This window comes from Polypterus senegalus, chromosome 2 (assembly GCF_016835505.1).
Source record: "Polypterus senegalus isolate Bchr_013 chromosome 2, ASM1683550v1, whole genome shotgun sequence".
NCBI lineage: Eukaryota > Metazoa > Chordata > Cladistia > Polypteriformes > Polypteridae > Polypterus > Polypterus senegalus.
The window spans coordinates 61,430,089-61,456,941 of NC_053155.1; the positions used below are offsets into that span (position 1 = coordinate 61,430,089).

The window sequence follows — 26,853 nt, forward strand, 5'->3', positions numbered from 1 at the left end:
CTCAGATCCAGGAGGAGCAGTGTAGATTCCGCCCAGGCCATGGAATGGTGGACAAGCTCTTTACCCTCATGATGATTTTGAAGGGGGCATGGGAGTACATCCAATCAGTCTACATGTGTTTTGGGGACTTAAAGAAGGTATATGACCATGTTCCTCGATGGTTTCTGTGGGGGTGCTGACAGAGTATGGGTTTCTTGGTCCCCTAATAAGGGCTATTTGGTCCCTGTATAATCACAGAGAGAACTGTGTCTGCTTACCTACAGCACCATTTCCAGTGGGTATAGGACCTCACCAGGCCTATGTTTTGTCTGTTGTCTTGTTTGTGATTGACATGGACAGCATACAGCCGAGGAGGCGAGGGAGTCCAGTTTGGTGGCCTTAGAATCATGCCACTGCTTGCTGCAGGTGACATGGTCCTGTTGGCTCCATTAGACTGTAAACTCCAGCATATATTGGGATGCTTTGCAACTGAATGTGAAACGACAGGGATGAGGATCAGCACCTCCAAATCTGAGGCCATGGTCCTCATGAGGAAAATGGTTTGACTGTCCTCTCCAAGTGAGTTACTGCCTCAAGTGGAGGAATTTAAGTACCTTGGGGTTTTGTGGTGGCTGGGCTCTCCCTTAGTGATAGGGTGAAAATTGCAGACATTCAGTAGAGGCTCAGAGTAGAGCCACTGACCCTCTGCATGGAGAGGAGCCAAATGAGGTGGTTTTATGGGCACAACCAGCAGGGAGGATACTCTGGGGAAGACCCAGGGGTTGCTGGGAGGATTATATCCCTCAGATGGCCTGGTTATGCCTTGGGATTCCACAGTATGTGATGGCAAATGAAGCTGGGGAAAAAGATATATGGTCCTCACTGCTAATACTGTTTCCCCCTTGACCCTTGATTAGGATAAACAGTGAAAAATGAATGAATGAATGAATACCTCATGTTTTAGACTTCCACCATCATATTAGTCATATCATCCATCCATCCATCCATTATCCAACCTGCTACAGTATATCCTAACTACAGGGTCATGGGGGTCTGCGGGAGCCAATCCTAGCCAACATATTGTGCAAGGCAGGAAACAAACCCCGGGCAGGGTGCCAGCCCACTGTTAGTCATATCAGCTATAATATATATGCTGTGTAAACTATATAATGCTGTGCAACACAATGAACCTTACAAGCAACACAAGATCATCTGTTACTTCTTGTTAGTTTAATTAGCACCCAGCAGGAACTATGGTTTAGTAGTGGCCAATGGTAAACTGCAAAGTACAAGGTTTTTTCCAAGGTGGTCTGCTTCATTCTAGTTTCGCTGGGCCAGACAGATACAACTTGTTAAAAAATTGAGTCTGGTATCTCTGCAGCCTGGATCCTCCACCCTGGACCTCCAAGATGATGGAACCGATAGTCAGTCATCATTATCTGAGACAGATAATCCTCCTACAACCCTAATCTTAACCATACAGTAAACCAGGCATATTGTGTAACATCACTGTTGCATAATACAAACTAACAAACTCTTTAACAGAGTGGAGCTCCAGAGGTCCACAGTTAGAGTCGGAGGGCATTATTTGAATCAGATAACCCTCCCACAACAAAAATCTTAACTACAGTCAAACTGGGCACAGATTCTGGAGGTCAGCATTTAGATTATATTGGGACTCATTCCTGTCAACTCCACCTACTTGGAGCTCCAGTATGGAGGCTCTGGGCTAAAAAGATATATACTTAAAATTTTTCAGTTAATAATAGCAAAATTCTCCACTTTAAAGGCTATTCCCATAGAGTTTCTATCTAAAACAACTGCCCTCAATTCATCCAGTTCAGGCACTTTAAACCACCAGGATTTCAGGTAGAGAGAAAGACAAACTGAACAGAAGACTTGATGCTGAGAGAAAATAAAAAGCTAAAATTGCTGTTATCCATTCAGGATAACAAGGTTACTGAAGACTGATGATTCATTTGTACATGGTAATGAGCAAGTTGACAGAAGAGACAAGACGCACACGAGTAGACCACTGCAGCTACCTGGCTGAATGCCTTTGAGAATAGCCTCTGTCTGCTGCAATATCTTCCTATCATTTTGACTATTGTATCACAATATGGCTTAACAACAGCAAACAGAGTTTATTTAAGCATTGTGGTGTATGGTTATACGTGTTAAAACACTACAGCTTTATTCTGGCATGGCAATGTTGCATTTCCAAGCAAAAAGTAATGTTAACTTACTTTAATTCTTCATTTAAACATGCAGTTAGATGGTAGATGTGCAACATTTTCCTTGGATCTACGGTGATTGATTTAAGTGTGTTGAACAATGAAATCTGCATTTCCTATGGCTTTTCATTATCAGATCTCTTAATGGCAGTCATTTTCATCCCTTTTTGATGGAGTGTGACACACTGTTTACTTTGAGTGCTTATTTGGAAATTCATATTTTCATGAACATAGCTGCTAATTCGTTCAGCATTGCATCAACTCCTACACTGGATGGGAACAATTAGACAGCTACTGAGCAACAGAGAGCAGACACAGCAACTGTGACAGCACATTGTTCATTGTTACCTGTAGTTCATTGATGTGTTTGAATGTCAATATGTAATCTGATGTAACAGACTGCTTTTTGCCTTGCAAGGTTTGTTATATTTATTTTAATTCATGCAGTGTTCTCTCTGCACTTAGTAGAGGTCTTTTTGGGAGACTTTTCGGCTGAAGATAGTTTGTCATAATCAGAAGCTTGCTGTTTGCCAGACTTTTTTTAATATGAGTATCATTGTGCATTTCTCTTTGCAGTTCAAAATCATCGTCCCTGCTTCGAGTGCTGCCTTCATGATTGGTTCAGGAATGTGACATTCAGTGAGCTGTCTAATTGTTCCCACCCAGTTTTAAGAAAAATTAACTCATGGTTGTCTTCTTGGCTCTGCAAGACTAGTTATATCCTGTGTTAACCCGTGATCTAATACTGTAGTGATCTAACTGCTGAATAAGAAGAAAAAAGGGCACAATGAGTTTTAATGGTTCCCTGAGACGAAATTGCAGGTCAGGTCATGTTGTGGAGTATGCACTGGTACAGCTCATTGCCGCACCCACCACATGATGAAACAGTCCCACCACCTGGAAATGACCATCTGTCTACCACAGCCAGGTGTTATGTGGGTGTCCCTTTGGTCTGGTCCAGCAGCTTGGGTCCTCAGCAAATGAGGATCCTGTGAGCCGGATCACCCTCTGGGAATCTCGCCACATAGTCATAGTGCCGTAACTGATGCTCCCTCACAATGCAGGTAATGTGCCTCATTCAGAACTTTGTGGGTAACCGCTTGTTAGACACAAAGTCAAACCAGCCATACCCACGGATTCTCCAAAGAGACATAGTACCAATGGAGTTCAGTCTTCATCTCAGTTGACTACATAGCGTCCATGTCTCACAAACCATATAGCAAAACAGGAAGCACCAGGACCAAAGACTTGGACTTTCGTCCTTTTGCAAAGATGACAAGAGCGCAACACACCCCTTTCCAGCAACCTCATGTTCTCCCAATACGTTTTATTGACTTCATAAGAGAAGTCACCAGGGACGTGAATGTCACTGCTGAGGTAAGTAAACCAACTGATAAGGTCGACATTCCCACCTCAAACAGATACACTGCTGATGGTTACGCCCAAGAAGTCGTTAAAGTCCTCTTTTAATATAATTTAATGAGCCAAAATTGCCAGCTAAATAAATAAGTGAAATGAGCTAGTTGGATTGAATAATTTCCTCTGATTTTTAAGATTAATGTTATGTTGAAATTTACTTTCACTATTTGATTATTCGCTGGTTGTAATGTTACTCTTTTCAAATCGTTCATTCATAGCGTTTCTTCGGGGACAGGAGTGTTTTTTCTCTTTGACATCCCGCCGGCAGGGGGTGCGGCAGGGTGGTGTGCGAGGGTGCTCTCCACTATGCCTGCTCTAGTGCAGGATTCACGTTGGCGTTGCCGCATAGGGATGGCGTGATCAGGTAGGGACGGACTTTTAGAAAGGAACATGAAAGAATACGTGGAAAGTACTCGTGAATGTTGTCATTTAACCGACGTGTGTTTGCAATGTCATATAAAAATCGGAGCCTGCTTAAAAACGGACTGAATGCCAAGTTTGCTCAATAAAAAATACAGAAGGAACTAACTTGCGTTTTAAAGGTTACCACGTTCGGTCACGTCCTTTTGTCGAAGAACTACACAGTTCACCTGCTGCTTTACATTGTGCGTTCATTATGGTAGTTTAGCATTTTTTCTTCCATCTCCCCGCACACGCCAGTGTTAGCACAGAAGTCTTACCTCATTTTGAATATCAGCTATCAACCCGTATTTGGTGTTGAGACTTTGTAAGTAGCCTCTAATTACAGATTTCATTTTAATAACCGAATTACAAAATTAAGCTCGTTTATTTCACGTAACCATCGAATAAATCATTAATCAACCTGGCTGTTGTATATTCTGCAAGAAACGTACAGCGATAAGTTCAGATCGTGCGCATAATGCATTTATGTATACAATAATACATGTTCTTTATATTGTAGCGACCCGTGGTGGAGTCTTTAAAGATTTTAGAGCCGAACTCTGCCGTGCACCTCTCCCAGGCTGTCGGCTAGCGGATTGCCAGCGTTATGCACGCAGCTGCACCCAGTTCTTTAGATAACGAGCACTCGTGTCCCATACACCGCACGACTCCGAGTGTCTCGGCATTAATTGCTTAGATAGAATCTTAGCAATGATACAGCTGTGTCCTATTGTATGTTTTTATTAACAGATGGCCAGAAAAACAAAGCTTAAAACTCATTGTTTAGCCATGGTCAAGGTCATTTACAGAGCCATCTTTCTCATTGATGGTGACTATTTACAATAACAACAACCCCGGACGGCGATAACCCAACCCACCCCACTGATTGAGCACAAACACATACAACACTTACAACAAGAAAGACAATTAGGTTATTAAGTTAATTTCGACACAACAATAAGCTTTACATAAATTACCCATAAATTCCCCACAAACTATTTACATAAATTACCCATACGGCGTCACTCCGCCAGTGCATGCTGCCGGGTCGTTACAATATATTATTAATAAAAATTGCAAAATGTCATAAGCCTCAAATTACGCACACAAGTTTATTTTACTGTCTTGTAATAGAGTCACGCACACGTTAAGCATTTTACCCGGCTGAAGAATGAGAGTAGAACATAAAGAGTGTTTTATTATCGTAATGTACAACAAATCCTCGGGATTTTAAACACCTTGTTTGGCTCACAACAAGCAAATCCTACCAGATGTTAACATGAAAATAACTTGCTAGTTAGAACTGTCCCCACCACTTCTCGTGGACAAGATTATCCTTCAAAATATTTCCCAATAAGACATGTTTGGAAAAACAGAGCCCCCAAATTCTGTTTAAATCCCCACCCCAGCCTCACATTGTTGTCTAATAGCTTGGCTCCTCACCACTTAAATTCCAGAATCCGTCAAATCAACTTCCAAGCAACCTGGAAAAGGGCAGCTATGTTATTGTACTGCTTTCGTGTTTTGGAGTTGAACTCTTTTTGGCTTTGGTTAGTTGAGAAGGTCCTTTGCATTCATGATAAACATAAAAGAGGCAGATTTATTTGCATTTAAACCACTGCTTGAGTGCTACATGTTTCACTAGGGTTCTACTGATTAGATTGTAGAGGGAATGTTAGTGTGTCTTTTTGACTATTGTGTTTACTTCTGGAGTCCCCAGACTTCGGATCAATTTTATAAAGTTTTTCCAGGAAAAAGTTAGGATTTAGAAAACAAAACTTTATGGGAGAACCTTCATATATGTATTGCAGTTCTGACCCATGCGTATGCAGCATTTTAAGGGAAACTGGGAAATGCAGACAGACCAACTAATGACAACTCACGCATATAATAATTCATATCACTAAACAGTTATTATAATGTGCATTGATGTGACAAACATTAAACCTCATGGGCTTGCTTTAGTTCTCTTTTAAGAGGGTCTGCATAGTTGCACTAAAGAAACTTTTTGATTTTTTGTCAGGCTACCTATTGCCACTTCTCAGGGAAAACTGGCCGACAGGTCAGAAATATCACAGGCAAGCTTTATTAGCTTCATCATGCCTTCTGTGCTGGAATCCATCAACCGACTGATGAGGAGTTAAATTCGATTCTCATTAAGATGTGGGTTCACATACATAAAACAACATGTTTTACTAACATAGTATGAACACCAGCTCAACAGCAGTGTCACATCTTTCCTAACATAATCGTGGCAATTGACTACACTAATTTTGCAATAAAGGCACCTGGTGAGAATGATGCTGCTTTTGTTATCCATAAGCAGCTATATTCCATTAACACTCAAGTTAATTGAGATGCCAAGATGGGACTGACACAAGTTGTGCTTTGGTGGCCTCAGTCAACCAATGATTTATTTTGAGGCAAAGTCACCTCAAAGTAAATGGTGATGGTACTGTACAAGGTAGGTAGCTGGCATGTTGGTAAGGTAACTGTCTGAACATTAAGTGTTTGGATTGGCCTGTATTATTCATTAATTACAGCAGTCATGTTTTACATGTGCCAGGTGATCGTGGCTATCCACTCAGATGATTTCTTGACCCCCAAAACACAGAGGTAAGGCATGCATGCTAGCACGTGCAGTTGTGGAACACAGCATAAGATTCCTCAGATGCACATGGCTGTGTCTGGATTTATCAAGAGGGAGGCTGCTCTACCATGAAACGATGTTCTGTAGCTTTGTGGTTGTATATGTATGAGTTTGACTGATATGGTCCATAAATGGTTGTTTCAGGATGGCAGCTGGCCAGGATTGGAAACATTCAGATTTTCATATTTACATTATTGTGATTTATAAAGGGTACATTTTATAGAAATGTTAGTCAGGTGTTATAAATCAGAATTTGTGTGATACTGTATATGTATTTTACTGTTTTGTGGTGTATGCATACTTTCATGCTCAAATCTATATGAAGTTTTGTAAATGAGACCCTTGGTCTAGGAAGGCTGAAGTAACTGAAGATTTATTCTCCTACCTGTTTCTTAATTAGAGAACTTATTTTTGCTTTTAATGAGTACCGTTACTTAATTCCTTGTTAAAATCTTTCTTGTCCCTTGCAAGACTTAATTAATATTATAGATTTTGCTTTTATGAAAATATCACCCAATGTTCTGTTAACCAGAACAAAAGATTATTTCTTGGTCCTTCATGTTTTATTGTTTATTTCTGTTGAAATGTTTAAATTAAACAGATACTTTACAATAAACACATGTATTAAATACCTGTTGAGCTTTGGGTTTTCTTGTTAATTTGTTTTTATTATGTATATCTCATTGTTAATTGACATCCAAAAATGAAGAAGCAGCAATCAAATTTGTAAATATTTTAAAGTTAAAAAGCAATAAAAATCTAAACTAAACATGCATTTGGATTTCCTGTATAATTACAAGGGCTTCAGCATCTCTGTTTTTAGGAGCCTTTTCATTTTCTGCAGTGTTCATTTTGGTACATCAGCCAACACGTGGTTTCATATGCAGTTTTTGTCTTGTTTGGCTGCTGACTTGAGACACAATACCTAAAACGGTGACATAATAAAAGTTTATCTGTGTTACATTGTTGCTGAAGTTTTAAAGGGAGAAAAAGAGTAAATGACTTAGTACTGTATGTTGTTCATTGACTGCCTATTCCTACCTAAAGCAATGAAATAGGGTCCCCTGGTAAAAAAGGACACCCTATCTGTTTTCCCACATGTTGCATTTTTAACTGCTGCTTCTCATCAAACCATGAAGCAACTATTGTGCTTTACTTCTTAATTTTTGTTTTCACATATTCTGTTTTTCTAGTAGCTTCCTAATGAATTCTCATACTTATTTTACAGATTTTTTTGTACATTGCTTTAAATAAAAACAGAGGCTTACATTTCCTCTGTTTATATACTGTATACTGTTTAATGATGTTACATGCCAAAAAATGTTAATAATTCAGATATATAGAAAAGCACATACAGTGAGTGCCCTTATGTACTTTTATAATAGTACTAACACAAATGAAATAAGGTATTGTTAACTTACTTGTAATTAGTTGTTGTCTTTTGTAATAGTTTAGTATTAATGATGCATTAGTTTGTTCAGGAAAAGGAAATGAAGCTACACTAATACTGTATTCTTTCTTTTCAGACCCAGGGCAAGTGCGTATCTTCTTAGTCACTACATACCTTCATCCCGTCATTTGAACTGTGAAGTTCTTATGTTAACTGTAACATTAATTTGTTAGGACAATTAGATTAAATATAAATATGATACGTTTCCTCCCGCAATCCAAAGACATGAAGGTTAGGTGGATTGGCGATTCTAAATTGGCCCTAGTGTGTGCTTGATGTTTGTGTGTGTCCTGCGGTGGGTTGGCACCCTGCCCAGGATTGGTTCCTGCCTTGTGCCCTGTGTTGGCTGGGATTGGCTCCGGCAGACCCCCGTGACCCTGTATTCGGATTCAGCGGGTTAGAAAATGGATGGATGGATAAATATGATACAAAGTTATAATTCTGTAACATTCATTTGTTAGGAAAATTAGATTAAATATAAATATGATACAAAGTTATAATTCTATATTAACATAGCTTTTGATTTGTCTTCCTAATTTGGTTAACTGAAAGGTTCTGATGCATAGTTCTCACAAATGCATGTTGCTTTTTAAAACAACAGTGACAAGCCTTTGCAACTTTACCAAGCACAAATTCAGCTGAACTCCCAACTCTGATCCATTGTTTTTTTGTAGCAGTTGAACTTAGAGGTATTGATGATCGAAAGAAACTGCAGTACAAACTAATCCAGAGTAAGCAACTACAGACTGACTGAAATATGTTGTAAGTGACTCCTGGTGTCTTTATCTGGTAATAATGAAACTCTGTTTCCAAGTGCAGACAATATTTAACACTGCTATCAAATCTTCATATATAATATGCTACCGTGGCTGTCTGTTTGTCTGTCCAGGATTTTAAATTGCCTGTAGTTCGCAAACTGTTTGAACTATTGACCTGAAGTTTGGTACACATATACTACATGACGTCTACTATCTGCTTTCGGGGTGATGATTGACCTCCAAGGTTAACTCTCGGCAGCAGCCATCCCTACCACCTTCGCCTTCACTTCCCCTACCTCTTCATATCTTAAATCATTCTTCAGGCAGATTGAAGACTTAAGTGCCAGCTTAAGTGAAACATTTAAGAAAACGTATTAAGTAATTGTAACACAAACACTGACTTGATCAGTTTTAACGCGAATAGATGCTGATGAAAGAAGAGAAGAAACGTGCTGTTAGAGTGGAGAAAAGAAGAGCTGCTCAGAAAGCAGCAAGCGCATCAGCCTCTGAGCAAATGAATGCTAAATGTACAGAGAACGAGTTTGAAAACTATGAATGGTCAAGTGTATTCATTGCACATTATCATGCAGTGCGTCATTACTGGTGTCAAAGTCCATTGGTGACAGTATAAAATACAAAGTCTATTGGATTTCATATATTATAGTCATTTGAATATCTCTGAAATGTGGCATTGATTGCATTTTAAGTTAAACTGTGAAATACATTTAAATAAATTCTTTACTATCACCAACCTTTCATTGCTGCTTTTAGATACAACTTCAGATTGAGCTTTTCAATTTACCATTTCTATTGTCATTTAAAGCCTGTTTATTTTTATTTAAGTTTTTTTGAAAACTTTGTTCAAATTGCTTTCCAGAGAGGTTGCTTTTAATTATGTTGGATGGATACTAAAAGACAACTAGCACAAACGTTGCCAGCTCAAGAGTTCCTTTTATCACCTTGTACCAGAAGGTGGATGCCATTTCCAAATGGACTTGCTGCAGCTAGCACTGATTCTGCATGTGCAGAAAAACCTTCAGAATTACCAAACCATGGAAACAAGCCAGAATTTCCAGACACTGGTTGGGATCGTATTAAAGAACTCTTCCACAGACAGTGAGTGAATTTTTAATGTATACACTTTCCATATTTGAGTAAACAATGTTGTTTCCATCTTTTGTTTTTAATTTGTAACTTTGTATTTTGCCTGAATTACTGTATTTATATTTTTTAATACAATGTGTTTGTTTTTGTACAGTATACAGCATTATTTGTTATTTAAAGCAATGTTTGTATTTTTTTTTGTTGGTTTTTAATTTGCGTTGGATTTTCCTTTGTTATTTACTGGCTTATTGTCCATCATATGATGGAGAAACAATAGGAAAATTTAATATTACATTTGAAACATACAAAAAAAATCAAAACATATATTAGGACTCCCATTTGCACATGCCACTTCTCTCACGTGTTTCTTCTGTTACAAAAGCATATATTAGAATATCTAATTACCGGTTACTGTAGTTAAAATATAGGCAGATTTTTCTCTTAATACTAATATGAAGTAAGACCTTGCGTTACTGTTCATGTACTCAGACATTGTTGTATCATCTTTTAGAACAATTATATGTACTGCTTTGTAGCAGTATCCCACCATGAAAACAGATGACTGTGAGTGGAGATGCCCAAAACATTGTAGTTAATGACAACGCACTGGTATATCAAGCAGCTAGCTGCTCATCAAAAGATTTACTAGTGTTTTTAAAATAAATATAAAAATATAATTGTCTTTATATTTCTTTATGGTGCATCACCTTATTTTTTCATCCCATAAACTTTGGTCATTATTTTCCACATGGGAAGGTGAAGCTTTTTTCAGTTCATTGATATCACACTTCAAAGTACAGGAGCTGTTTCTAGCAAAATAATTTTCAGTAGTATGTAGATCAAGAGTTCCCAAACTTTTTTCGGCCACAAACCCCTTTACCAAAAACTTTTACTCAATATTAAATATTTCACTATATATCAAACTTTTCATTTTAATCACTTGTAATTAATGATTGAAAAGATAAAAGGACTATGGAATATGGCATTATCTTGTACAACATTTAATATCAAAACCTGCACTAACAAAAATTAAAGTAAAAAATATGAGCAGAGTTTTTTTTTACATTTTTGAAATAAATATGTAAATTCAAGATAAGTACAAATGTCCAAGCTGTACTGTTTGCATTTCTTTTTTGGTTTAGTCATATTATTATCTGAAGAAATAAAAACTTTTATTAACAAACAATTTTGACAGCCCCTGTGATAAAAAAAAAAAGTATGTATTTACTTGAAACAGAAGATTTTTGTTCAAACACGAATAAATAAACTGTGTCCTCTGATTTACTTTTTCATAGTACTGCTCCTCAATAAATAATTATATTCAGAGTTCAAATCACAAGTACGTGTCACATCAAACAAACCAATTTACAGTGATCCCTCCTTGATCGCGGGGGTTGCGTTCCAGAACCCCGCACGAAAGGTGAAAATCCGTAAAGTAAAAAGCATATATTTATATTGTTATTTTTATATTGTCACGCTTGGGACACAGATTTGCACAGAAACACAGGAGGTTGTAGAAACAGGGACTTTAAAACACTGCAAACAAACATTTGTCTCTTTTTCAAAAGTTTAAACTGTGCTCCATGACAAGACAGAGATGACAGTTTCGTCTCACAATTAAAAAAATGCAAACATTCAGTACATCCGGAAAGTATTCACAACGCATCACTTTTTCCATATTTTGTTATGTTACAGCCTTATTCCAAAATGGATTAAAATTAATTTTTTTCCTCAGAATTCTACACACAACACCCCATAATGACAACATGAAAAACGTTTACTTGAGATTTTTGCAAATTTATTAAAAATAAAAAAATTGAGAAAGCACATGTACATAAGTATTCACAGCCTTTGCCATGAAGCTCAAAATTGAGCTCAGGTGCATCCTGTTTCCCCTGATCATCCTTGAGATGTTTCTGCAGCTTAATTGGAGTCCACCTGTGGTAAATTCAGTTGATTGGACGTGATTTGGAAAGGTACACACCTGTCTATATAAGGTCCCACAGTTGACAGTTCATGTCAGAGCACAAACCAAGCATGACGTCAAAGGAATTGTCTGTAGACCTCCGAGACAGGATTGTCTCGAGGCACAAATCTGGGGAAAGTTACAGAAAAATTCCTGCTTCTTTGAAGGTCCCAATGAGCACAGTGGCCTCCATCATCCGTAAGTGGAAGAAGTTCGAAACCACCAGGACTCTTCCTAGAGCTGGCTGGCTAACTAAACTGAGCAATCGGGGGAGAAGGGCCTTAACAGAGAGGTAACCAAGAACCCGATGGTCACTCTGTCAGAGCTCCAGAGGTCCTCTGTGGAGAGAGGAGAACCTTCCAGAAGGACAACCATCTCTGCAGCAATCAACTAATCAGGCCTGTATGATAGAGTGGCCAGACGAAAGCCACTCCTTAGTAAAAGGCACATGGCAGCCCGTCTGAAGATTGCCAAAAGGCGCCTGAAGGACTCTCAGACCATGAGAAACAAAATTCTCAGGTCTGATGAGACAAAGATTGAACTCTTTGGTGTGAATGCCAAGCGTCACGTTTGGAGGAAACCAGGCACTGCTCATCACCAGGCCAATACCATCCCTACAGTGAAGCATGGTGGTGGCAGCATCATGCTGTGGGGATGTTTTTCAGCGGCAGGAACTGGGAGACTAGTCAGGATAAAGGGAAAGATGACTGCAGCAATGTACAGAGACATCCTGGATGAAAACCTGCTCCAGAGCGCTCTTGACCTCAGACTGGGTCGACGATTCATCTTTCAGCAGGACAACGACCCTAAGCACACAGCCAAGATATCAAAGGAGTGGTTCAGGACAACTCTGTGAATGTCCTTGAGTGGCCCAGCCAGAGCCCAGACTTGAATCCGATTGAACATCTCTGGAGAGATCTTAAAATGGCTGTGCACCGACGCTTCCCATCCAACCTGATGGAGCTTGAGAGGTGCTGCAAAGAGGAATGGGCGAAACTGGCCAAGGATAGGTGTGCCAAGCTTGTGGCATCATATTCAAAAGACTTGAGGCTGTAATTGCTGTCAAAGGTGCATCGACAAAGTATTGAGCGAAGGCTGTGAATACTTATGTACATGTGATTTCTCAGTTTTTTTATTTTTAATAAATTTGCAAAAACCACAAAACAACTTTTTTCATGTTGTCATTATGGGGTGTTGTGTGTAGAATTCTGAGGAAAAAAATGAATTTAATCCATTTAGGAATAAGGCTGTAACATAACAAAATGTGGAAAAAGTGATGCGCTGTGAATACTTTCCGGATGCACTGTAATACCTGCTCTGATTGGGTAGCTTCTCAGCCATTGGCCAATAGCGTCTCTTGTATGAAATCAACTGGGCAAACCAACTGAGGAAGCATGTACCATAAATTAAAAGACCCATTGTCCGCAGAAATCTGCGAACCAGCGAAAAATCCGTGATATATATTTAGATATGCTTACATATAAAATCCACGATGGAGTGAAGCCGCGAAAGTCAAAGCGCGATATAGCGAGGGATCACTGTATGGTGTTTTATGAAAGCATGACCGTACAAGACTGATAGATTCTGCTAATATCGAATATCTGTCTTATCCCACCACGAGCAAGTGTGGACATGCAATGGTTTTTCATGTCCACGCTTGCATTGATACATTCGTTAAGACAATGCACAGACATGTTTGTGCTATATGTATTTTCATGCATTCTTACGTGTGACTCATTTAATGACACATTTTACCTTTTCGTTCGCAAGTTTGGTATGTAATGTGTTTTTATCAAAAAAAGTGTTTTTTTTAATTATTTTACTTCTTAATTAGGTACCTATTGTAATCATAGATATTTTGAAGTAACAAACAAATAGCAGTAGTAAGGGGGTCTATTTTTCCTGTCGTCGACCCCCAAATTTTTTTATTGAAACTATCGACCCCTAGAAACTTCAAATCGATCCCAGGGGGTCGATATCGACCACTTTGGGAACTCTTGATGTAGATACTGGTCTTTCTTAGAATCCTGCTGAAATAAGTTTCCTTCCATTGCGTGTTTTACAAGTAAGAGGGTTTCTGTGATGACCATTGGTACTGTCTCTTGCTATTTTTACATTCTTCTGATGTTGATCTCAAGAGCCTCATAATTAGACAATTTCTCAATTAATTACACTTGTGTATATATTCCTGGTGGTGCAGCTACATCTGTTAGCACACATTTGTTCTCTGTATTCATCTTAATGATATCGTGTCACTTTTTCACTTTTATTTCTCTGTTTGATTGGGCATGTCCCATAAGGTTGTCATCTCTCATTTTAGTAACTGTGTTGAGCTGGTGTTCATACTATTTATTAGTTATTTTCACATTATATTCTTTGAAAAACTTCGGTGCATGAGTGTAGCTATCTTGTTATGCCTTTTGATATAAACTGTTCTTAGTCATTCCAAGCAGCCTAAGATGAATTGATTGATGACTTCTTCATACTTAATGCATTGTGATTCTGTACTTTCCTGAAAGACTAGGTGATGGTAGGATCTGGTGACTAAGCTTTGAGTTTGAAATGCAATAATTAGTCCTTTTGTTTTTGGCTTGATTTTTCTGTTTTCTTTTGGTCAACAATCAAAATTACTACTTACTGATAAGATGTGTAAAATTATTTATAACTCGTATGTCAAATAAAGAATCAAGTAAGGTTCAGAACATAATGTTCTCAAAACTGTGCAATCCATCTCAATGTCATACAGGGCTAAAGCCTATCCTGGTATAACTTTAAAGCAAGAAACAACTTTACACATGGCCATTGCAAGGCCTGAAGGAGCATTGCTTTAAACAAAATAGTGATTTTTATTTTTAAACCAGACCAACAGTAGACTCTGTATCTGTTTGCGTAATTAGAGAAGCAATTCAGGAGTTTATGGACATTTTGATTAGTGGCTCTCTATTTTGAGTTATTTTATCTAAACTGAAATGGTGTGTGTGGAGCATCATTTCATTTTGTCTAAATCACTGTTAATTATCAAAAAATAAGCTCAAAAAATAATTCAACGTCAGTCTTCACAAGCTTCGCAAGCACCCGTAATGTTTTGACCACGAGACGTGGTATAGCTGAAGAGCAGTTAAAATTTTTTCATATTAGTAATCTACTCTGTCCCCCCTCTGAAATGAAAAGAAAGTAAAGGAAAGTGAAAACTATATGCATGATACCATATAGTGAATTACAATTAAAAATTAATGTTTGGACTGCAACAGCATCACCCTCAAAATAAATGGAAAAAATTCAGATGTGAGCATCAGTGGGCTTTACACCCTAGGAAACAAGTTACCTGAAGTCTTCTATAACATTTCAGTAATTATTTACTGCTTCTCCCCCATACAACATACAGTGGTGTGAAAAACTGTTTGCCCCCTTCCTGATTTCTTATTCTTTTGCATGTTTGTCACACAAAATGTTTCTGATCATCAAACACATTTAACCATTAGTCAAATATAACACAAGTAAACACAAAATGCAGTTTTTTAAATGTTGGTTTTTATTATTTAGGGAGAAAAAAATCCAAACCTACATGGCCCTGTGTGAAAAAGTAATTGCCCCTTGTTAAAAAATAACCTAACTGTGGTGTATCACACCTGAGTTCAATTTCCGTAGCCACCCCCAGGCCTGATTACTGCCACACCTGTTTCAATCAAGAAATCACTTAAATAGGAGCTGCCTGACACAGAGAAGTAGACCAAAAGCACCTCAAAAGCTAGACATCATGCCAAGATCCAAAGAAATTCAGGAACAAATGAGAACTGAAGTAATTGAGATCTATCAGTCTGGTAAAGGTTGTAAAGCCATTTCTAAAGCTTTGGGACTCCAGCGAACCACAGTGAGAGCCATTATCCACAAATGGCAAAAACATGGAACAGTGGTGAACCTTCCCAGGTGTGGCCGGCCGACCAAAATTACCCCAAGAGCGCAGAGACGACTCATCCGAGAGGTCACAAAAGACCCCCAGGACAACGTCTAAAGAACTGCAGGCCTCACTTGCCTCAATTAAGGTCAGTGTTCACGACTCCACCATAAGAAAGAGACTGGGCAAAACGGCCTGCATGGCAGATTTCAAGACGCAAACCACTGTTAAGCAAAAAGAACATTAGGGCTCGTCTCAATTTTGCTAAGAAACATCTCAATGATTGCCAAGACTTTTGGGAAAATACCTTGTGGACTGATGAGACAAAAGTTGAACTTTTTGGAAGGCAAATGTCCCGTTACATCTGGCGTAAAAGGAACACAGCATTTCAGAAAAAGAACATCATACCAACAGTAAAATATGGTGGTGGTAGTGTGATGGTCTGGGGTTGTTTTGCTGCTTCAGGACCTGGAAGGCTTGCTGTGATAGATGGAACCATGAATTCTACTGTCTACCAAAAATCCTGAAGGAGAATGTCCGGCCATCTGTTCGTCAACTCAAGCTGAAGCGATCTTGGGTGCTGCAACAGGACAGTGTCCCAAAACACACCAGCAAATCTGACCAAGTCCTGACCTGAATCCAATTGAGGTGCTATGGCATGACCTAAAAAAGGCGGTTCATGCTAGAAAACCTGAAATAAAACTGAATTACAACAATTCTGCAAAGATGAGTGGGCCACAATTCCTCCAGAGCGCTGTAAAAGACTCATTGCAAGTTATCGCAAATGCTTGATTGCAGTTATTGCTGCTAAGGGTGGCCCAACCAGTTATTAGGTTCAGGGGGCAATTACTTTTTCACACAGGGCCATGTAGGTTTGGATTTTTTCTCCCTAAATAATAAAAACCATCATTTAAAAACTGCATTTTGTGTTTACTTGTGTTATATTTGACTAATGGTTAAATGTGTTTAATGATCAGAAACATTTTGTGTGACAAACATGCAAAAGAATAAGAAATCAGGAAGGGGGCAAATAGTTTTTCACACCACTGTAGGTTATGGTTTAGGAGGATGCAAAGCAAAAATGGGTGACATTTTATTCCATGCTGACAAAGAGGAAGAAACAAAGTGAGAAAGTGATAGAACCAATGAAGGAAGCAGAGCCTCTAAAGACTATGCAGTGTTATGCTGCCAGCTGTAGGTTTATATTTACAACAGGACAAACTTTATCTAGACTTATATTTTTCATCTTGTTTATAGTGAAACGAATGCCTTTTCGGAGGAAATAACCAACACTATAAAAAGTGCACTTATGGCTGCAGCAGTTGGAATGATGTATGGAGGAATTCCAGCAGCTAGACATGCAAGAAAGAGGTATATTGAGCAAAGTAATGCTGAAGTATATCGACATCGTATTGAGGCTGTGGTAAGTGTATGTAATGAAGAATATGCAGTAAATGGGTTAAGCACATTATTTTTTGATGCATATTTTTTGCTGCTGTTGTTGGTGGTGAGTACTGTCTACATTTATTCTGCCATGAATGTTTTAACAAGTATAATCAAAGGTGATCAGTGCTGTACAATATGAAAAATGTTCATGGAAAAAAAAAATCTGTGTTTTGTCGTATATTCCACATGTCATTTTTCCAGGTGTATACGCTACGCATGCAAAACGTGAATTTTTTTTTAAAATATTGGAAAACAGATACTTCTGGAAAAATTAGAACACAGGTCGCATGGGATTGACTATTTGAACTGAAGATTCACTTCACTCTCCCCTCATTCATTGGTCCAGAGTCTTATTTTCAGTTCAAAAACTCAAAACCTTGGAAAGGAATTAGATGAAGAGCTAGGATAAGGCCTCTTCTGGTCCTGTTTATCAATGGAGCTATGATTCAGTGTAAAAAAGTTATTGAAACACCATGCCACCTAGATGTAAAGGCAGTAACCACTACACTGACAATGAATATTGATCGTAATTGTCTGTGCCCCATAATTTTTGGTAGAAAAATATAATATACTTTTACCAACTAATTTTCAGTTCTTCTTTTTAAAATGATGAATACACTTTGTCACATATTTTACCTATCTAAAACTAGTGATTATTACACAATTTATCTAATTTTTGTAGTTTATCTGTATTTTTAGTAATAAATAAGTATTACTTTTCCTGAGGTGAAGTCTTTATTTCGTTTCAGAGGTCAGCCCACAATGCTGCCATACGGGGGTTCTTACGTTATGGATGGCGTTGGAGCTGGAGAGTGGCAGCTTTTGTCACTGTTTTTAAGTAAGTAACTAAATGGAGGTATTATTTTCAAAGTATCTTTCATTAGTATAAATAAATACCCATAGTTTAGCTGACAAGAGTGTCAAAGTAAGAATAGAGAAAAATAAATGATTACCTTTAAGGTAAATGTTATTTAATAATAACATAGCAGCTTAATATCAAAGAACAATTAATGAAATAATTGTTAGAAGTGAAAGGCAAAAATAATTGTGTAGGAAGTGATTTCTCAGAAGTAGAAAGAAAATCTGAGATTGTAGCATACCCATGAAAAGGCCTTATGTGTCTACTTTGCTTAATCACATCATGTTTACAGGGAAAAGCTTGAACAGGGATAACTCTGCTTGGTGTGCCTATTTGTGACACATTCAGCAGTTTTTGGTTCTTTAAGGTAAAACAAACAATTATGCACAAGATATGTATAAACCATATGCAGATGCAAAGCCAGAAATGTGTTAAAACATTTTGAAAGGGAGCTTAAAAGTACATAAATCACGTCATTTGAAATAGTGATTTATTATGCTGAAATGTGTTATATTATGATTAAAAATATACTTTAGCAACAAATTTTTCATTTTGCAGAGATCTGAGATGGTATTTTCCTTATTCATGGTGGTTTACAATGAAGGCAGCAGTTACTGTATAACAGATTACCATACACTCTAATAAATAGGGAATTTTTCAAGGTAAAGAAGAATTCTTGCAGTTTTAGCTGGAGAGTCTCCAGTTTTGACAGGGAATTCCTGGCAGGACAAGATGGCCACATAAGTGAAGGCATAGGCTTGGTGTTAAAAAGGTTATTACAAGCAATTTAGGATCTTGTCATGGAAAAGATGGGTGTTAGTCAGCTTGTTCTAGGCATGAATGAGGAAAGATAGACCTTAACTGAAATATTATTGAGAGATGGGAGTAGCTGTTTATGTAGCTCTTGAATCTCGAAGGCAAACTCACTTTAGATGCAGTAGTTTCTGCTGGAAAGCTGAACATTTGGATAGTTGAGATGGTAGATGAGATTTTTGGGAAAATCTGGACAAAGTTTCATATACATGTAGCACAGGTGGTGTTCAAACTATTCTATTTTCTTCATTACCTTTTTATTTTACAGATCACATCTTATTCTTTTTATCCTTTACTTCCACATTATTAATTGTTTGTTATATTCATGAGAAAATGTTTTCTAATGTAAGATGTTTTCAGGATCAGAGACCTATTCTTGAAAGAAAAACATTGTATAATTAGACGCTGCTGTAACTAATCACATCTTATATGGAAAACAGCTTATATCATGTATCCTAACATATAAAAAGAATGTTAAAATGAAATACCAAGCTTTGTCTTATCTTGTTTATAAAATATGTGTATAACCTTTTTTTGGTTGGAATCAGCTCATTAGTATTATCCATGTACTGGATGCACCAGTTACTGTAGTTTCTCATTGAACGGTTAAGTAAAATTTATATGTACTTTAATGACTGCAATTTATGGAAAAGCATTTTCTTGCATGAATCCAGTTAATTTATAAAAAATGATTGGCTAAAGCATACATTTAAAAAAGAACATATGCAGGATTACATTTTTTTGGATTTACTAAACATATTAGTTTATGAATGTCAAACATATAAGTATTTTTTAATGAGTTAGTGATGTACATTGTTTATACATGATTGTTACTAATACTGTAATTGTTATTTGAGATACTTAAATATTAAGATTTGTATTTTTTTATTATGTGTATTTTAAGATATTTTTATTTAATTTCTATAGCATCTTTTTATAAAATCCCAAGTAAAAGTCTACATTTATCAGTGCTTTCTGGGTAGTTTTCTCACTTAACTACTTTAGTGATGTACACTAACTTAAGCTTCTCTTGCGGCTACTGCGTTCTTGGCCTTCTAGTACCTGTCAGTCAGACCTTAATCCCTCTTTACAGATTGCAGCTCTGGGAGCTTATGTTGGAATGGGGACCATTTGTGTCATTAATATCATTGTGGTAATTTAAAAGCTCTGTATTGACAAGGATGTTCTGTCCTTGTGGCAGCATTTGAGGGTTGTGTGAATTTGCCTTTTCTGCATTTTGTACAAACTTAGAATGCATTCTGTGCAATTTGTGTGCAAGAGAATGGGATACTAGGGACTTTTGCCAGCGTCCTTCAGTCCCTGTATTCAAACTTCAATAGTTGTGTTTGTATAGTTGAAATTAAGTTGGTTTAGGTCAAAGAAAATGAGTCATTCATGGGTGTTGTGGACAGGATGCTGCTATAACTTGGAGAGTACTCTATGTAAGAATTTGGGGGTTGTATGCTTGCTATTTGCAGGAGATATAGTCTTACTGTGACCTTCAGTTAACACAGATTCTGCTCTGTATAGCATAGCTGGGATGTAAATGAATATTTGGAATGCATGTTAATTCTCCAGGAGATGCTGAGAATTGGAAAGCCTGGTCTGCTGTGGTGAGCTTTTTACAATGAAAACTTCACCAGAGCAAAGCTATACCCTAACGCATTTTTTAACTCTTTGTGTATTGTTGTGTTTCCTGCTGTTAAAAACAATGTCTTGTTTCATTTCAGTGCTGGGAGTATCGTTTTGTCTGTATACAGAGATAAATATGTTCTTGGTCACTATGCTGCAGCTGGTGGTAAGAAATTTTCAATTTACTTTCATGTAATTTTTTTTTTTTGGCAAATGTAAAAATTTTAAAAATGCAGTCTTTCTTGATGTTAAAATAAGAGTAATCTGTTCTATACTTTAACAAAACATGGGTGACATAATCTTGATATTTTTGAAGTATAACATTTCAGAAAAGTGACACAATAAAGTGGAGATATTTAAGGCATTTTTCATTTTAAATCTTGAAGCTGAAAGCTACATTGTCAGTCATACACATGTCTGTAATGGAACACAGTTCTAATGTTTAAAACATTACCTGTTTAAAATGTTATTACCATAATTTGAATTACTGAATATTTTATTTTACTTTATTACTGTCGTTCTTGATATATGTTGTGAACCTTTTTTTCTGTTCAATTAATGTATGTAAAAGTAAGGTTTTACCATAGCAACAAACAATTATGCAATTACACAGTATTTTTCTGTACAGAAAAGCCAAGCAAAATGACACCTTTTATAGGCTAACTAAAAAGATTACAATATGCAGCCTTTCAAGGCAACTCAGGCCCCTTCTTCAGGCAAGATGTACACGGTACAACACCTTAGTACTACGCTATTTTTTTCTGAAAACTTGAAAGTACACCTTATGAAAAGGTTTTGGTAGTTATAGCTGATTCATACTAGGCACATTCAGATATTATACTGAAATGATTAAGAAAGCTATTAGGATTTTGGGATGCATGGAACACTGTGTTAAGTACAAGTCAAGGAAGGTTAAATTTGTACAGTGCACTTGTGCGACCTTATCTGGAGTATTGTCTCCATATTGAAGAAAACGGCCTGACTGCAGAATGTACAGCCCAAAGTCTAAAGAGGAGCTACTAGACCAATTCCAGAACAGGATATGGTCTATGAGGAAAGACTGAAGGAGGTGAATGTTTTCCACATAAGTAAACCAATTAAGAGGGTCGGTTTTACTATTTTGTGTAAATAGTTCAATAAGATTCATATTTGCGTGTTTCCTACAAACTACTAACAGTATTTTGACAGGTGAGATAATAAATCCAGCCACAGAAAGGAAGCACAATATCATGTGATATAAAAAAAGTGAGTAGCAAAGAGTTAAATTCAGCTGTGAGTGTGGTTATGGTGTATGCTATTAGCAGTTTTGAGAATCAACTTGAAAGATAGCAAAGTTATAGCAAATTAGAAAATGTATGCATGGCGTAACATTCAGGTTCGTTTAGTGATATTAAAGTTTGAGCATTTCACATTTTTATTTACTTCATTCATGAGTCAGTTATATTTTTGTTTATGAAATAGTTTTGCAACAATGAGTGATGTTCAGAAGTAATAGCAATAATAGAATTGTACTACATTTGTTAGTTGTCTGCATTAAATATGTGCCTTTTAACAGCACTTTACAATTGAGTTTAAAATGGAGCACAAACAGGCTTGTTGTGGCTCAGTAGCTTTCATACAACAGATTCCGATTCAAATAACATAGAAATGGCATTGAATGATGTGTGTTGGAGGAGGGTCTCTCACTAATGGTTATTCAGCTTTCTTAAGCATAAAATTTTTCAAAATATACCTAACAGAGTAATATCCAATAATATGGAACTGAAATAATTATTAATACAAAAGGACCAGTACTAGCATAAAATCAGTATCAATATTACCCAATGAAAGGAGAAAAGGAACTGAAATAAGTTCCCCATCCTGCAATTAATATTCGTTAAAACACAGTAATTTGTTATAATTATATAAATAAGTAAAACCTTGGAAAAGAATTAATTTTGTTTTAATAAACGTAATACAAATGGTACATAATGGGTAAAAAGATCAGGAGCTTGCTACAATTTATCATGTTCATCTAGAACTGAAAGAACCAGGTTGAATGCTAGACATTAAAGGCTTAAATTACTGAAGCCTCCCACGTCCCAAAGCCACTGTATAGTTCTAAACCTGTCCTATATTTATATCAGTTAGGGCAGCTACACAATACCTGTTATAATTAGTTCAAACACTGTTTAACTGCAGATTGATAACATCAGTTCTTTACTGTAATAATCTGCAGATAATATTGCTCAATCAGTTCAGTCCTATATGTGCTTAGATAATTGATTTTCCCTTCCATTTATTTCCAGAGAAGTGACTTTTTGGTACTCTGTTAGTTAAGTTGCTTAAAGCAGCAGGTGAAGGGTGTTGCTGTGCTTACATTGGGTGTCTAAACAGCTGTCAGATGAGTAATAGAGGAAAATATACTACCACTCTCAAGGTTAAATTGAATCAGTAAACTAATTCCTAATAGAAGTTGCACAGAGTGTTTTAAGACTGGCTAGTTCAAAATTTTGCTTAGCTTTTCAATGGGAGGATTTAAAATTTTAAAACTTCATACAGGGCAATTTGTTTGAAATATTTGAGTGAAAATTTAATAGGCTCAACAATTTTTTTTGACATATATGTATGCCACACCTCAACAAAATTGGTCCAGGGTGTGCTGAGTTGTTTCATGCTGAAGGCAAACCGACAGACATGGGTTTTCACAATAGGTGTGTTGTGTATTATGTACAAAGGCACCTAAAAATGGTTAATTTATTAACTACATAGAATAGAATGCCCTTTATTGTCATTGCACAAGGGTAAATTTTGGCACACTCCTTCACCTCCTGTACCTTTCTGACTCAATTTCTCCCAACATTTTAGTGCTTGTCTTTTGCCCTCCCTTGAACTCCACAATTGATTTGACACTTGCAGGGTGTGGCTTTTAAGCTTAAGCCATAAAGAACTTACAGGTAACTCCTTACAAGTACTTAAGATGTTCATTTAGACAATGAAGAAGTTCCCATTGCCGAATGCTTAGAGTTCCCTGTGGCAGATAAGACAGGTCCTGCATTTCTGATCTCCAGTGCTTAATTAATGTGCCAGGCAATCACCAAGACATGTGATCATTCCTTTGGCATGCATTGCACGTAGTATTGCCCTGGTGGCACTGGATTGTGGAAACATACCACAGAATATGTGGTAGTTTACACAGTTATGTGACGTAACTCTCCATAGTGTTGGTAGCCCATTTTCATTACTCCATTGTCTTCAGCCTTGGACCTGACCAGGTCACCTCTCACCACTGCTTCATTAGCTTATTGACCAATAGGTCAACATTTGGTGTTTTAGTTTATGATTTGCTGTTATGATAAAAGAAATAATAAATAAAATAATAATATTTATTTAATATATATAATAATAAAATGATAAACTAGAAATAATAATTTTATTACAGGTTCTTTAAACTATTTCCCTAAGGTAAGAATATATTTCCTGTTCACTCTTAGCTCACAGTGTCCATCGATAAGCACCAACTATAAAAGAGCCTGTACTGTCTTTTAAAAAAAAATTAAAAAAAGGGCTTAGGAAGTCAGTAAGTCATTATCAAAGCCGCTGTATACTAATACAGGGTCACGGGGGTCTGCTGGAGCCAATCCCAGCGAGCACAAGGCGCAAAGCAGGAACAAATCCAGAGCAGGGCGCAAGCCCACCGCAGGACACACCCACCCACATACCAAGCACACACTAGGGACAATTTAGGATCACCAATACACCTAAACTGTATGTCTTGTGACTGTGGGAGGAAACCCATGCAGACATGGGGAGAACATGCAAACTCCACGCAGGGAGGATCCGGGAAGTGAACCTGGGTCTCCTTACTGCGCCACCATGCCACACGGCTTAGATAGTATGTTTGCCAAATTGTGTCTGAATTTGTCCTGTGTGCAACATGCAATCCACCAACACTGGAGAACAGGCAATCAATCATTCTTGTAATAACTTACTAAATAAGTTGACTTGTATAAAGGCATTTGTTTGGTCCTTCAGGTTTTGATTGCTTCTTCCAGTTTAATTTTGGAAAGTGGAAAAAATGTCTCCAGAACTCCATTTATTTGCCTTCATCAGTAATACATACTGCAGCCTCGCATAACTTCCAATTCTCTACATATGTACCATGCATCGCCTTACCTTCCAGTTGCTTATTTTGCTCTTTTTGTGTCTCGAGTAATGTTCTTTCCATTTCAGTCTGTTGGAGCTCCTCAACAGTATATTGTGGCCTGTACAAATATGGTTCAGCGATAATGCCAAATTTATTGTCTTCATTTTTTGATATTTAATCATTAAAATAACAGTTTGTCTAAATCCTGAAAGAAAATGGTCCCATAAGTAGTAGGTTCTCAAAATGAAAATGGCGTGACCAGCATTCACAAAACAAGCTAGGGGAAGCCACACCCCTAGGTGGGTGAAAGGTAACTTTAGAGGATGTTGCAATCAGCGAGATGATTTAGAAATTGTCACCATGTATTCAGATCTTATTTCACTGGTATACTGGAATTCTACAAGGAAGCAACAAAAGCATAGTATTAGATATTATCTTGACTTCAAAATTCTTTTGATGAGGTACAGTGGGATGCAAAAGTTTGGGCAACCTTGTTAATAGTCATTATTTTCCTGTATAAATCGTTGGTTGTTACGATAAAAAATGTCAGTTAAATATATCATATAGGAGACACACACAGTGATATTTGAGAAGTGAAATGAAGTTTATTGGATTTACAGAAAGTGTGCAATAATTGTTCAAACAAAATCAGGCAGGTGCATAAATTTGGGCACCGTTGTCATTTTATTGATTCCAAAACTTTTAGAACTAATTATTGGAGCTCAGATTGGCTTGGTAAGCTCAGTGACCCCTGACCTACATACACAGGTGAATCATCTAATGAGAAAGAGTATTTAAGGGGGTCAATTGTAAGTTTCCCTCCTCCTTTAATTTTCTCTGAAGAGTAGCAACATGGGGGTCACAAAACAACTCTCAAATGACCTGAAGACAAAGATTGTTCACCATCATGGTTTAGGGGAAGGATACAGAAAGCTGTTCCAGAGATTTAAGCTGTCTGTTTCCACAGTTAGGAACATATTGAGGAAATTGAAGATCACTGGCTCAGTTCAAGTTAAGGCTCGAAGTGACAGACCAAAAAAGATTTCGGATAGACAGAAGCGACGAATGGTGAGAACAGTCAGAGTCAACCCACAGACCATCACCAAAGACCTACAACATCATCTTGCAGCAGATGGAGTCACTGTGCATCGTTCAACCATTTGGCGCACTGTGGACTGATGAAACTAAAATTGAGTTATTTGGGCATAACAAGGGGCGTTATGCATGGAGGAAAAAGAACACAGCATTCCAAGAAAAATACCTGCTACCTACAGTAAAATATGGTGGTGATTCCATCATGCTGTGTGGCCAGTGCAGGTACTGGAAATCTTGTCAAAGTTGAGGGACGCATGGATTCCACTCAGTATCAGCAGATTCTGGAGACCAATGTCCAGGAATCAGTGACAAAGCTGAAGCTGCGCCGGGGCTGGATCTTTTAACAAGACAACGACCGAAACACTGCTCAAAATCCACTAAGGCGTTCATGCAGAGGAACAAGTACAACGTTCTGGAATGGCCATCTCAGTCCCCAGACCTGAATATAATTGAAAATCTGTGGTGTGAGTTAAAGAGAGCTGTCTATGCTCGGACGCCATCAAACCTGATTGAACTAGAGATGTTTTGTAAAGAGGAATGGTCCAAAATACCTTCAACCACAATCCAGACTCTCATTGGAACCTACAGGAAGCGTTTAGAGGCTGTAATTTCTGCAAAAGGGAGATCTACTAAATATTGATTTCATTTCTTTTTTGTGGTGCCCAAATTTATGCACCTGCCTGATTTTGTTTGAACAATTATTTCACACTTTCTGTAAATCCAATAAACTTCATTTCACTTCTCAAATATCACTGTGTGTGTCTCCTATATGACATTTTATACAGGAAAATAATGACTATTAACAAGGTTGCCCAAACTTTTGCATCCCACTATACCATATGAGAGATTTGGGAACAAAGTAAAAGAAATCGAATTTAGGATGCTGTGTGTTGGTGGGTCCAAAATTGTCTTAATCTTCAGTACCAAAGAACTTAAGTAAGAGAAACATTTCCAGAATTAGGTGGTGTAAAAAATGGTGTCCTGTGGAAGTCAAATGAACATAAACAACATGGATAAGAACAGAA

General features: G+C 37.4%; 1 protein-coding gene across 4 annotated transcripts in view; it reads left to right on the forward strand.

Moving 5' to 3' along the window:
- Positions 1-3,939: 3,939 nt before the first annotated feature.
- timmdc1 (translocase of inner mitochondrial membrane domain containing 1) overlaps positions 3,940-26,853 on the forward strand; it is a 36,793-nt gene continuing 13,879 nt past the window's right edge. The window contains exons 1-6 of one of the 4 annotated variants that reach the window (XM_039743823.1): positions 5,616-6,498; positions 6,601-6,650; positions 9,770-10,008; positions 17,115-17,280; positions 18,053-18,141; positions 20,706-20,773. In XM_039743823.1, coding sequence (XP_039599757.1) covers positions 9,794-10,008; positions 17,115-17,280; positions 18,053-18,141; positions 20,706-20,773 — 538 coding nt within the window. In that variant the 5' untranslated portion in view covers positions 5,616-6,498; positions 6,601-6,650; positions 9,770-9,793. The other 3 variants (XM_039743826.1, XM_039743825.1, XM_039743824.1) reach the window with 3 other exon arrangements.